The following is a 14463-nucleotide window of genomic DNA, read 5'->3' as shown; positions in this document are numbered from 1 at the left end:
ACCTAACCTACAACACCACCACTTGCAGGCTTTGCTAACCTCTGCATTTATGTTCAAGTATCTGTTTCTCACGGTGTTTCCATAATTTTCTTCATCCGTTATAGATGCTGCATGTTGTATATGAGAGACAGCGAACAATGTCTTGGTTCGAAGTTTCATTGCATCATTGCTCTCTAAATATATGTCCTAGTTGTGATATTATTTGTAGTTTCGTGCAGTGTAACTTACCAGTGAGTGTGAGAGAAATTAGAAAGGTTTGAAGAATATGATGTCTAATAACTGCAACTTACTGAACTTCACACTTGATTACGTAACCAGCATATGTAACGTGGGGAAAAAGCACAGGTACCGGTATCACTGTTGTGAAATGAATGTAAAATGGTTTGTAAAAAATGTTTTATTCATAAATGTAAATTACGTCAGCAGTACAGATACTCTAAAGTTGCATTTGTAAAATATATGGAACTACCGCAATAAATACATATTGTGAATATCACAGGCAGACAGAACTGACAACACACGCCACTACCAGAAATTGGGATATTTTTTTCTGTTGCCAGAAGACTGCCAAATTACTTGTGAATTTGTAGGAGAAATCTCTTAAAAAAACAGACCACACTTCAACAAATACTTATTATGAAATATGCTGGATAAAAATTTCTAGTGTTACCATGAAAGTTACAAATATTAACGAGAAACTGTAACTTAAGTGAAACAAACTGGATAATATTAAGTACACTTTAACTTTAAATAATAGATAACCATTCAAGTAGAGAAAAATAACAAAGTCAATTATTGTTTAGTAATTCTTATTTTTAAGTTATTATGTAGCTCACTGGAAAATTCAACATTATTAAGAGCTGCATGTAGTAGGACAAAATATCAGCGTAAAAATGGATTTAACAAACACAATTTTTATTTTAGAACTGAATGAAGAATAATAAATTTTTATATTGATGAGAGAATTGAGTGTCAGATGTACACATTTACTTTAATGGTTATAATCTGATTCATGTGTAATCCATTAAGTACCAGAACAGTCTGTCATCTGAAGAAAAAAATTATATGTTACCCATTTAAAAAATAAGTGTCCTGTATTTTCCATTCAGAAAAAACTGTGAAAGAAAAGTTATTGTGTACAAAACCGAGTACTGTAACCACTATGCTGTTCCCTTATGTTTTTAAAATGCTTTGCACCATTAAAATTACTCTTTATGTTCCTCTTGTAACACATAATGGTAAATATGTTTGCTATGTCTGACTGTAATGTTATTGCTCTGATTTGTGAAATTCATTTAGAAGCATATTAATTGTCACAATTATATATTTGTTACAATCATTGTATTGCTATGAGAAAAGCCATCCTAAAATGTAGTTTAAATTTTAAAGTTTGAAGATCATATTCTACATACTAAATTGTTGTTACATCGTTACTGAAGTAACAGAATATTACAGGTGTACAGATACTTAAAATAATAAAAAAGGAAATAGTGCCTTGTAAGGTGAAAAATCAATATGGGTAACTCAGCTTAATTATAACTTCTGTCTGTAGCTTGAATGGAAAGACAGACTTTCACTTCATCATGTTTTAATAGCATAATCAAAATTATAGTTAAACATTACCAGAGTCACTGTACAATTAAAAAAATTATGCAGTACATCTACACAGTGCTAGTAATAAATTACACATCTATAGTATGCCAACTCCTGCTTAATAATTTTATTAGGTTGAATGACCTACATATTTACCAAAATTTATAACAAATTAATACTTATATTACTAAACATTAGGCAGCATAAGAGCTGAAAAGATAAGAATGTAAGTGTCACCCAGTCAAATATCAGTCAGTCTTCGATTCTGTGTGTTTCCTCCATTGACATGCTAGTTTCCAATAAAACAGTCTAGTCATAATAAAAGCTGTGAAATTCAAATTGATGATATGAAGTTTGAATGGATGTAAATGACAATAAATGAAATGAGTTTATGGAATGTTTTTTGGAAATATATAGCCACACAATGAGGGAGGAATGTTTTTATTCTAAGGACAACCACACTCATCAACAACCATTTTCGGGAGATCTCTCTTTATTATTTTGTTATCTAGACCCCAATAAATTAAAGACATTGATGAGAACTTGAGTGGAGCACAACAAGGCTGTAAACCTGGTAGGCTGTCCATCTTTCTATACTCCTCCAGAGGAGGCGTATGGAAGTTCACGTAGGAATCTGGCGTTCTGTGAGCTCCACCACAATCACCACGACAGTAATTTGCATAGTAACCACTAGGTGCTATAATCCAGTCTTCCCATCCGATTTCTGTAAAATTAACGTAAAATTTGTTTTTGCAGCAAGGACCTTTGTCTCCGTCAGTGCAATCCAATGCTCTTCTTCTGACACGTCTAATGGCAGTTGGATCTGTGTGGACTACTAGAAATGGACGCTGGGTATCATTGGAGAGACCCAGACTGCTAGGGTGAGTTTGAGAGTACAGGTCACTTGTGGAGTCAATACTGTTAATCACCCTAGAGAAACTAGTCTCAGTATGTGGCTTATAATCAGCATCTGGTGGCCGCTGCTGGAACAGGATGGCTTCCACCATATCAGAACAACCAGAACAGTCTACCAGAAGGCGCAGACGTTCTCTTGGAGCATGTCTAGCAGCATACCAGTTCTGCACTGTTGATGTGAGATCAAATTTCAGCCATCCCAGTCCTGATAGTGTGACAGGTAAGGATGCTGCCATTTCTGTGTAGTCATCGAACTCCTGCAAGAAATAGAAACTGATACATATTGGATAATACCACAACACACAAGTTCTCAAGAAAACAACAGGTTATGACTGAGAAACATCTGAAATATCACAGTTGCTCCTTTTCTTAAAGACAACAGCTTATTCTACTAACATTTCGATTCTGCTGTTGAAGAGCACCATTAATCATCAGCATACTAAATAGCTTTCTGCTTTAACTCAAGTGTTCAAGATTCGTCAGCTTTATAATAAATATTCACAAATTTCTGAACAAACAATAATTTGGAGTATTTTCATATTTTAAATGAACAGAACTTCTCAAGAGGAAACTTACCTACACAAATATTCTACAAACCACTATGAACTGCATGGCAGAAAACACTCCTCATTCTACCACATGCTAAGGTTTCTTAGTGTTTGTTTTGGGCGTAGAGGACAGCAAGAATGGCTGCTTAAATGCTTCTGTGTAGAGAGCGATTACTATAATCTTGACTTTGTGATTCCTACGGTAACGATCTGTGGGGGACTGTGGTACATTCCTAGTCGCTTATTCAGTACTGATTGTTGAAACGTTTTAAGTAGGCTTTCACAGGATAATTGACGTCTTTCCTCAAGAGTCTGCCAGATCAGGTTTTTCAGCATTTCCGTGAGTGTCTCTTGGCTCAGATAATCCTGTGAACAATTGTGCCACCCTTCTTTACATACAGTCAGCATCATTTATTAGTTATAATAAGTATGATTCCACACATTTCACCAATATCTGGTGGTTGGCTCACAAGAGTTTTGCAGGCGATCTCTTGTTTAAAATTACTGTGTTTTTCCAGTGCCCTGGAAATGAATGAAGCCTGTCACCTGCTTTATTTATGATCCATCCTATGAGATCATTCTGTTTCATATCTCCACAAACTGTTACACCGAAGTATATGTATGCGCTGACTAATTTCAACTGTGGGTCATTGTTATTGTGGTTATTGGCTATAGTGTTTTGTGAAGCGCAGTGTTTTACGTTTATTGCCATTTGCGACTCTTTGAAATCTTTTTAAGACCTGACTAGATATTTGTGCAAATTTTTCCGGACATTATTATTTTTTATTTCCCTTGTTGTGTTTGGTAATCATTGTCTCTGCAGCTGTCTCATGGTCACTGAACCAGTTTTTGTGGGCACACTCAGAGAGGTCCGATCTATTTGTTGCCATTATATCTAATAATGTTTCCGTCGTGAGTGGGCTTCTGAACTACCGGTTCTAAGCAGTTATAGCAGATTAATCTGCAAAGATAGTACTGACTATGAATGTACTCAGATTGTTAGAACGTACATTCAAAATCAGTAAATTTTAGTGAAGATTTTGAATGAACTGACTATATTCTTGGTTGTTCTGCACTACTGTTTGTTTCTAAAATGGTATGGAAATATATATAAAATACATTTGCAGTTAAAGTGTGCATGGCATGGAAAGTGAAACTATCAGATGATGCACCAGGAGACATATATAAGGATCTACCATATTAGCAATATTGATTACATGTGTTTATAAATGCCTGAAGAAGACCAGATATATAAATTAATTGAAAACTAAAACTAAACTCCGTCCGAACAGGCCTTGGAAGGCCCAAAGGAACCGACCGGCCGCCGTGTCATCCTCAGACCACAGGCGTCACTGGATGCGGATATGAAGAACTTGCATAGATGTGGTACACATTTAATTGACAGATGAAGTGTAAAGAACATACATGAAACATTCTTGCATCACCAGGGTTCACACTGGCTTACCTCCGAGTCGGGTGTCACCACACAGGTGTGTGGTACTGGCATTGACTACAGAAGTAGACAATGAAATTCATAACAATATTGGAATGTTAACTATTTTCTAACATAGTTTCTGAATCCAGAAGTCAACATAGATGGCTTTCTACGAATGCATAGCCACTGTTATGAAAGCTATTGATAAAAAACTGCAAGCTGTAGGTATCACTTTAACTTAACCATAGCTTTCGATATGATGGGCCATAGATCTCTCCTTGAATACTATGGCATTTGGGGCCCATCAAATGAATTGACGCATTCATTTGTTAGCTACTACAAGCAAAAAGTAAATATAAAAGATGCAGAAGTACAATGCCAAGCAGTACCAGAATATTTGTCAGAAGAGTGATTCATCATCTATAAGATACTGTAGGGATTATTAATGAGCTCTCTTCCATGCCTGATTTATATTAATGATATGAACGTGCATATTGATTCTCATAAAACAGTTCTGTTTCCTGATGACACAACGGTGTTTGTAAAAGCAGCAAAAACGAAGATTTCCATCATGGAATGAGTGTTACAAGTCAGCTCAGTTATTGGTCAACAATAAACTACATCATAATAAACTGCAGGAAAACAGTATCAATAAATTTCCATAGCTGCTGAAATAACATCTTGCTTTACCCTAAAGTCATTGTAAATAAAGAGGCAAACAGTTTCTTAGTATCTGTATATGAAGTGACCTAAAGCAGTGCAAACATATTGAGTACATCAGTTCCAGGATTATTACAGACTGTAACCTTTTAAGTGCCCCGAAAGGCTGAATAAATGATCATTCATTATTGTGTGTTTACGATGCATATCTTAATGCTCATCTGAAATATGGTCTCATATTGTGATGAAATTCCCCAGCAGATCAGGGGGCCTTCAGAATCGAAAATTATGACGTACAACACCGTAATAGAAGATCAAAAGGAAACTTACGTGTAATCCCAACAAATACATGTTTTTGTCGGATAGGTACATGCTTATGGGAATAAAGCTATTTAACAAGTAGTCACGTTATAGTATTTAAAATGTACCGGTAAATTAAATTTAAACACACTAGAAAGATCTAATAGAGTTTAACTTCAGTATCACTATTTCCATTCAGTAAGTGAACTTTAGCACATGTACATATAGACACGAATATGTTTCTTTTGAAGCACAGATTTAAGTCAAGTCCAATATCATTTAGCACACAATACAGCGAATGAATAAACAGGCTAAATAAATAAAATAGTGATTCACTTGTGCATCTGGTTTCTTCGATGCTGCGAAGTTTCTTCTGTGCTTTATTGCTATTGATTGCATGGTGATAAGCATATTAAAGGGCATTAAAGGGGTGATTGTGATAAATGTTGTGCTCCATAGCATCCTTAAATATCTAAATATATGAATAACTACAAAATACAGTTTTATAGGCTAACTAAGAGCAGAAAAACAACGTTTGACGACCTAATACATATGAATACACATAGGTAAATCATTTTAAGAAACTAATGGAGAATTTTAAGTTATTTCCACAGTAAAATGTTGCAGCGTCTAACTTCAAAGTAGATATCATAGGCTCTTGTGCCATTATACTAAACGTATTTTCCGAGTATTACATTGAGAACTCTAGGAGACAATTCAAGTGTAAGGGAAATTTGGATCTGCTGGCAATAAATTGGTGTAATTTTTTTGATTCCGTGAATGTAGAGATAGTAATCAGGTATTGTAGCATCGTTGTTCACTGGTGTTGAAGAAAATGCTAAGAAAGATACTGCTTCGTATCATACGTGACAAGTAAATTATCAGAGGCAGACAACAGCAGACTTTCAGCTCTGAGGAGGAGATTGTGTTACAAATTCATACATACTGTGTGCCACATACTACATAACCTTGTGCTACAGACAATAGCTACAGATGGGAAAGATGTACAATAGTTCATAAACAATATCAGTAAGTTACTACACAAGGAGAAGGATGTGCATTCCAGATTCGAACCAAACAGAATCGTTGCTCATAAACAGAAACTGAACAAAGTCAAAAGAAGCATAACGACAGCAGCGCGTCCAGCATTCAATGAGGTTGAGAGCAAGGTCTTATCAGCAGAGTTCGCGAAAACGCCTAAAACGTTTTGGGCTTACTTAGCATCTGCTAATATGTAAAATCAATCGGTGAGTGAAATCATTGCTTCCTTAGCCTGAATGATTTCCAGACATTTCACTCGTTGGAGGTGTTTGGAAAAACTGATCAGCTGTTTGTTCAACAGGGCCACAAGCAACTAAACCATGTGCAGGGCAACACCACAGGGACATATGAAGCCATTTTTTATCCTATAATGTGAAATTAGGAGCATTGACTGCAACATATGGGATCCTCGTGCCATACCGCAGTGTCAGTTCTGTAACGATAATAATTTGTGTATCATCGCGTCCTTAACTTGTGACCAATTAAGTTAATTTTAGTGAAATATACTCTTTTTCTTGTTTCAATGAACTCAAAGACTAGTGGTATATAGGGCGGTCAGCAACAACCTGAAAACTTGTAAGAGTGTTGCAGGGTCGGTTGTGCTGAGAAATAACTGTTACGAAAAAAATTCGATACATTGCGCCATTTCCGAGTTAATTAGCGTTGAAGTTAACCAGTGAGATTGGTGCACACGCAAATTAAACAGGCCCACCAGATATAAGGGCATTCAAAAAGAAACGAGTCAGAGGCATAATTACAGAAACCAGTACCTGTATGTTAGAAGTATTGACCCTGGGTGTTGAGCAACTTGTCCAACTGTGGCATAAGGTGATGAATGGCTGTCTCATAAAATTCCCGGGGATGCGATGTTAACCAGTTCCGCACGTGCAGCTGGACGTCATCGTCCGAGGTGAATCGTTTGCCCCTCAGAGCCTTTTTAAGGGGACCAAAAATCGCGTAATCACAGGGAGAGAGGTCCGGGCTGTATGGAGGGTGCCCGAGAACCTCCCATTTGAATTTCTGCAGGAGTGTCGCTACCGTGTTGGCAGTATGAGGCTTCGCAATGTCGTGGAGCAGAACAACCCCACGAATGAGAGTGTCTGGTCGTTTTGATTTGATCGCTTGGTGAAGGGTGGTCAAGGTTTGCGAGTAATGCTGAGCATTTGCTGTTGTTCCGTGCTGCATGAAGTGAACCAGAACGGGGTTATCTTGGTTCAAAATGGTTCAAATGGCTCTGAGCACTATGGGACTTCTGAGGTCATCAGTCCCCTAGAACTTAGAACTACTTAAACCTAACTAACCTAAACACATCACACACATCCATGCCCGAGGCAGGATTCGAACCTGCGACCGTAGCGGTCGCACGGTTCCAAACTGAAGCGCCTAGAACCGCTCTGCCACCCCGGCCGGCCAGGGTTATCTTGGTCAAAGAGGAACGTCACCATAACATTTCCTGCACTCGTGTGGATGGCCTTGGCTTTTTTTGGTGGTGGTGACCCTGGATGCTTCCACTGGAGACTTTGTCGTTTTGATTCTGGTTCAAAGTGATGATACAATGACTCATCTCCAGCCACCACTTAGCCAGGAACACGTTCCCTTGGCGGCAGCTGTGGCCGAGCGGTTCTAGGCGCTTCAGTCAGGAACCGCGCTGCTGCTGCGGTCGCAAGTTCGAATCCTGCCTCGGGCATGGATGCGTGTGATGTCCTTAGGTTAGTTAGGTTTAAGTAGTTCTAAGTCTAGGGGACTGATGACCTCAGATGTTAAGTTCCATAGTGCTTGGAGCCATTTGAACACATTCCCTTCCCGAGCATAGTGCTGCAGATGAGCAAGACAGTGGGCCATTCGACATGCTTCCTGGTGTGGTTGAAGACTGTGGGACACCCATTGGGCACATACTTGGCGCATGTGCAGTCGATCCTCCATGATCGTGTGAACACTTTCGATCCTCAATCCGACCATGGCGGCTATGGTTTTCACTGTCACTCGGCGGTCCTGGGTAATGAGTGCATCCACCAGCTGGACGATGTCATCGGTAATGCAGTGTGATGCTCCAGACTGTGCATCATCGGCTAACGACACCCATCCTTCCCTGAAGCGCTTGTGCCACGCCTTGATCCTGGCAAGGGACATGCAGTGTTCGCCGTACACTTGTGACATTCGTCGATGAATGTCTGTTCCTCCTACTCCTTCCGCTGTCAGACAACGAACAACACCTCTTTGCTCGTCTGTTGACGCCTCCAAGTCGCTGTTTGCAATGCGACTGGCAGCGTTGGAGGATTGATGCATGCTGCTGCTAGCTCTGTATAGTCACGTTACATGCACGCGTGCCCTCTAGCGACGGGCTGTGAACATCCACACTCTGGCTGGAACCACACCTCGTTACACACGTCACGATATTAACCTCCTGTCACCGGTTTGCGCATTCCAGACTCCGGCTCGTTTCTTTTTGAACGGCCCTTACACAATTAGTGTCCATTGTTCTCATATTATAGATGATTGCGCTCGAGACTGGTCAGCCTTTGACTCGGTTTCGATCCTTAATATCGCCCCATGTCCAGTTTTTGTATCGCTCTCTTGTTCAGTTTTGGAAAATCAAACGAAGGAGCACATACGGGGACACCGTCTCTGGCGAGTAGCTTGAATTTGGGCGGGAACGGCCTGATTGGCTAACTTCAGTGCTGATTAACTTGGAAACGGCGCAACGTATAGAATTTTTTTCTCAACAATTGTTTATCAGCACTACTTACCTTGCAACACCCTTACAATATTTTCAGGCTATTTGTGGCCACCATGCACATTAAAAAATCTACACAATGGAATAATGGCTTCTCTTTCAATCCAGCATACAGAAAATGACACTGCATTTCTTGTTGACAAATAAACTGAATTGAGAAAATGATTCCTCAGGCTGGAACCACATGTTCTAGCAGGTATTCAATGATATTTTAATTATGTGTACATAGGTATAATTAATATGTGAACAGCAATATAAATGTTAGTTTAATGAAATGAAGTGAAAATAAATGAAAGACTACTGATACAGTAAACAGCCAATATAGCTAACAAACACTTTTACCACCCCATTTCTTACAGAGGTGGGCTGCTACATTTGTCACCGGTAAGTTTGGCAAGAGACGCGAGTGTTAAGGAACACAAATGGGAATCCCTGGAGGGAAGACGATGTTATTTCCGAGGAACGCCATTGAGAAAATTTAGGAAACCAGCATTTTAAACTGTCTGCAGGACGATTCTACTGTCGCCAACATACATTTCACATAATGACAACATAATTACACAAATTATGTATTTCCCGTGTAGGAGAAGACAACTTTATCAGGCAGCGACTTTCAATAAAGTTGTCCTCTCCTGTACGGGAAATACATAATTTGTGTACGAGTACATGTTGTGACGCAGGAACGATGACATATGGAAGTTTGGGTCTGGCACTGATAGCCAAAGCGGTTAAGGCGGCCGCTCGCCTAAAGCGGGAAATCCAGGTACGACTTCCGGTCCGACACAAATTTTCATTGCCGTCATTCCCTTATACAACTAATGGTTGTTCGTATTCATAACTACGAATACATTTCATGTATGTATGACAATACCAGAGACTGCATAATCTTGTGATCACTGTTCCAGCAAATTAAGGACGACAATAAACGACTTATGGTCGAGTATGGGTGAAAGTAGACTGTTAAGTTAAACTGTCTTGTCGAGACAATACGACACAGCTACTAAATCTGACTTCATTGACATAATGAATGATTTTCTGAAAGCGAAGAAAAGCAAAGTGAAATTACAATCAGAACACAGTTCCTGGAAAGGAATATTTTCTCAGCTTTTGGTCATAGCTCTTTTCTTTCACTTCTAAATACTAATTTATGAATAATGAATATTTTGTGACGAGTGAATAAAATCTGTTATGTACCACACGTCATACTAAAAACAATATACAATAGCTGCAATAAACGTTAACATACTGATTTGGTTTTACTTACAATCTTTAATTCATTTACTACAATGATATACTTAATTTCATGTGCGGATTGTTTGTCATTAGCGTAGTTCATATAAGTAATAGCTTTCAATAATGGTTCGTTTTTTATATCTGCTTATATGAGTTAAAAATTTGTATAGGTTTACGCGTAGTGGGAGGGGGGGGGGGGGGGCGGGAGCACATTTACGCAGTAAAGAGTAAAGTGGAAGGAAATTAGTACGAAGATTAATTTTCACGATGGTAATGTTTCAGCAGACTGGTAGTTTTTTATCATTTAGTTTTGAAGGACATGTAAATGACTAGAATTTCCATGATGTGCAGCAGCTAGAACCCCATTAGTGTTATTTACTGAAGGGATGAGATGATGGAATTACCAGTTGTGATGGCGTTACTAACGATTGTGCAGAAAGTTAAATGGCTCTTAGGTCAGACAGCAGAAGTAATTTGAAAAGTGGGAATTATTTTAAAGTGAGCCAGTGTTGGACAGAAGGAACGAATGGGGGCAAGCTGTACTATTCTAGATCTTACTGATCACGAAGACTTATAATACCCAACACCAAGGATGAAGTACAGCAGAGGCTACTGTATGCCATATGCCTGGCATCCGGAAACTAGTGCGAATACTCGTACTATAGAACCCAACCATCCACTATTAACACTTGGCATCTGTCGACATTTGCATCTACATCAGAGCTCTAGAAGCAAGCGTATAGTGCGGCGTGAATGGCATATGGTGTATCGCTAACATTTTAACCCCTTCGTATTCTATGTAAGGATCTCACACAGCTCAGGAATACTCCAGAAGAGAATAGACAAGCGAAGTGTAGGCGGCCTCTTCAGCAGATCTTTTGAATCTACTAAGTGTTCTGCCAATAAAACGTAGACTTTGATTCGCCTTCCACACAAACTTTCCCATGTGATGGTTCCAATTTACGTTTCTCGTTATTGTTATCCCTAGATGCTGCGGTGAATCAATAACTCTAAAATTTTAACAATACGAGTACATCAATATTTGAAATGCACCTACGCCTTCTTTTCGAATACCGAGTACGAAGTCCACTTCCGCAAAATTCCAGAAGCTTGTCTGTACGCACCGGTATACTCCCACAGGGTAGTCAGTAACAGTCCGAGAAGCTTGTAAAGATGTTGCAGGATAAGTTGTGCTGAGAAATAACTGTTAAGAGAAAGATTCGATACGTTACTCCGTTGCCGAGTTAATTAGAGTTGAAGTTAGCCAACCATGCAGTTGCACGTGCAAATTCAAGCGGTCTGCCAGATACAATTAGTGTCATCTGTTCTCATAGCGTAGGTGATACCGCATGAGACTGATCAGCCTTTTTTTAAAACTTCCTGTTAATTCTGTAGATGAAAGCTGTGTGTAGTAAAAGAAACAAATAGCAGAATTTTTGTCTCGTGAATTTTAGAACGAACTGACGTCGAAACTGCAATGCGCCCTTCAGATTTAAAATCGGAATTACGGAAACAAAGTGCTGTAATACAAAATGCAGAGTATAAAAGTGCTGTATGGGCACTAAAAAATTCTTAGTCAGAAAAACTTTTATGGAAGAGAATACCAATGGGAATCATGTCATGTAAATTCAAAGTGGATTGGCGGGGAAGGCTGCAACGAGACTTTATGCGGAATCGCCGGCGACAAGTGCAAATGCGTGCCGACTCACATTTCCACCTAGAGCCCCTTATCCGCAGCCCCGTCCATGGTTGGTTGGTTGATTTGAGGGAAGGGACCAAACAGCGAAGTCATCGGTCCCATCGGATGGGGGGAGGATGGGGAAGGAAATCGGCCGCGCCCTTTCAAAGGAACCATCCCGGCATTTGCCTGAAGCGATTTAGGGAAATCACGTAAAACCTAAATGGCCGGACGAGGGATTGAACTGTTGTCCTCCCAAATGCGAGTCCAGGGTGTTAACCACTGCGCCAGCTTGCTTGGTTGCCAGCTACTTTGAGATTCACTCAGGAGGTCTAACGTAACTGTGCATCCGCACTGAAGGTGGTGGATTCATTACCCATTGAGGCGATCAGTTATATGAATGTGTGGTGTCTGTTCCTTGGGACAAGTCCCAAAGAACAGGCACCATGCGTTCATATAAGAGAATCATACCGGTAGTCGAATTAGATTTCTCTCTGTCTCTACCCCTCGTCCTCCCTCCCCCCCCCCCCACTCTCTCTCTCTCTTTCTCTCTCTCTCTCCCTCTCTCTCTCTCTCTCTGTATCTCTGGGAGACACGGAAGTTCTGTACGGGGTGACCACAAACACCCGCTATCATTAAGAAAAATCATGACTTGGGAAATGTTAGAGACATTTATCACCTCCCAAAAATTTTACTCCTTTTTCTTTTGTGGCAGATTTGACTTGGAGTGCATCAAAATGGCGACAGGCCAGGAGGAGGCGCCAATATGTCATCTGGTACGCCAAATCCTAACAGTTGAAAATGGTACTGTGGAATTAACGACGTCAGTATGAAAGGGCATGAAGAGGAAAAACAAAAATAATGAGGTGGTTCAAAAACTTTAAAGAAACAGGCGATGTCAAAGATTTTCTTCAAAGTAGACGTCTACCTGTTTGTCAAACACGCATTTCTAGTGAGCTTAATTTCAACACAGTCCTCGTGAGTAAGTTCATCGTGGATCACGCTAATTGTAGTAAGCAAGGTCAGCTATCCATAAATAGCTACATGAGCTGTTATCCTTATTTTCGTAGAAAGTGATAATGGTCCAAGGATTACAACCAAACGTTCGACCTCTGCGGTATGCATTCGCGTATCCCCCCATAGCTGGTGACAATGAATTCCTAAAAAAGTACCTGTTTCCAGATGAAGTAAAGTTCCACAATTGTGGGCATGTGAATCGCCACGAGATTAAGATTTGGGGCACCTAAAATCAATTCAACACACCTGAAAACATCTATGATAGCCCAAAACTTAATGTTTGGTGTGATCTAATGTACGGTAGGGTGTATTTTTGTTTGAAGAGAAAACCGTAACGAGAACTGTTTACCTGGACATGCTCGAACAGTTCCTGCTACCACAGATCGAAGAGGTGCAGCCGTCCATCATCTTTCAGCGCGATGGTGTACCCCCACATTGGAATTTGAACGTGCGAGACGTATTAAATGACACATTTCCTGACAGATGAGTAGGTTTCAGTGGCCCGATGGCATGGCCCCCGCACTCTCCCTATGTCACGCCTTTAGACTTCGTTTTGTGAGGTTACGTCAAGGATCGCTTGTACACAACACCAGTCAATGACATCGCTACCCTTCCTGCACAAATCAGTGAAGCAATGAAAACTGTTGATGACGTAATGCTGACCCGTACATGGGCAGAACTCGAATACCTTTATTTCTTAGAGCTACGAATGGGGCACACATCGAAATTCTGCCATAACAAGAAAAACTTTGAGGGCTGATAAAGGTTTTACAATAACCCACGATGCTCTAACAATTTCCAAACTATAATCTTTCGAAATGATAGCGGGACTGTATAGTGATGATGGTGGTAACACAGGAAACCTACTATAAAATCGACATAGGCAATAATATGAGAAGTCTTCTGACATCCTTTGATTTGGAAATTTGTGTAAGGTCTTATCAGACCAAACTGCTGAGGTCATTGGTTCCTAAGCTTATGCACTACTGAATCTAACTTTCACTAAGGACAACACACTCACACCCATGCCCGAGGGAGAACTCGAACCTCCGACGGGTGGAGCCACCCGGACCGTAACCAGACGCCTTTGATGTTCGTTCCAAAGGCGTCAGCCATGACTAAAAGAGTGCATGACCTCTTTGTGCAATCACTAGGACCAACAGTACAATCTTCGGTTAAGGCTTTCCGCTGACTTCTGATACACGGAAGGAGGAACTTGTTTTCATTCCTCCTGGAGCACTGTGAAGGATTGTTGCTGGGTATTGGGGCTAAATGGTTTGACACGCGTCCTTGACAGAGATACACGAAC

The 14463-nt window shown here is 40.1% G+C and overlaps 1 protein-coding gene across 1 annotated transcript in view; it reads right to left on the bottom strand.

The window, feature by feature from the left end:
• Window positions 1-382: 382 nt before the first annotated feature.
• The window catches only part of LOC126249808 (inhibin beta chain-like), a 319721-nt gene continuing 305640 nt past the window's right edge, over window positions 383-14463 (bottom strand). The window contains exon 3 of the mRNA XM_049951506.1: window positions 383-2765. Within this exon, the coding sequence (XP_049807463.1) occupies window positions 2040-2765 (726 nt within the window). The 3' untranslated portion in view covers window positions 383-2039. The remainder of the gene's footprint in view (window positions 2766-14463) is intronic.

This window comes from Schistocerca nitens, chromosome 3, assembly GCF_023898315.1.
Source record: "Schistocerca nitens isolate TAMUIC-IGC-003100 chromosome 3, iqSchNite1.1, whole genome shotgun sequence".
Classification (NCBI taxonomy): domain Eukaryota; kingdom Metazoa; phylum Arthropoda; class Insecta; order Orthoptera; family Acrididae; genus Schistocerca; species Schistocerca nitens.
This window is presented reverse-complemented; position numbering and strand designations above follow the sequence as displayed.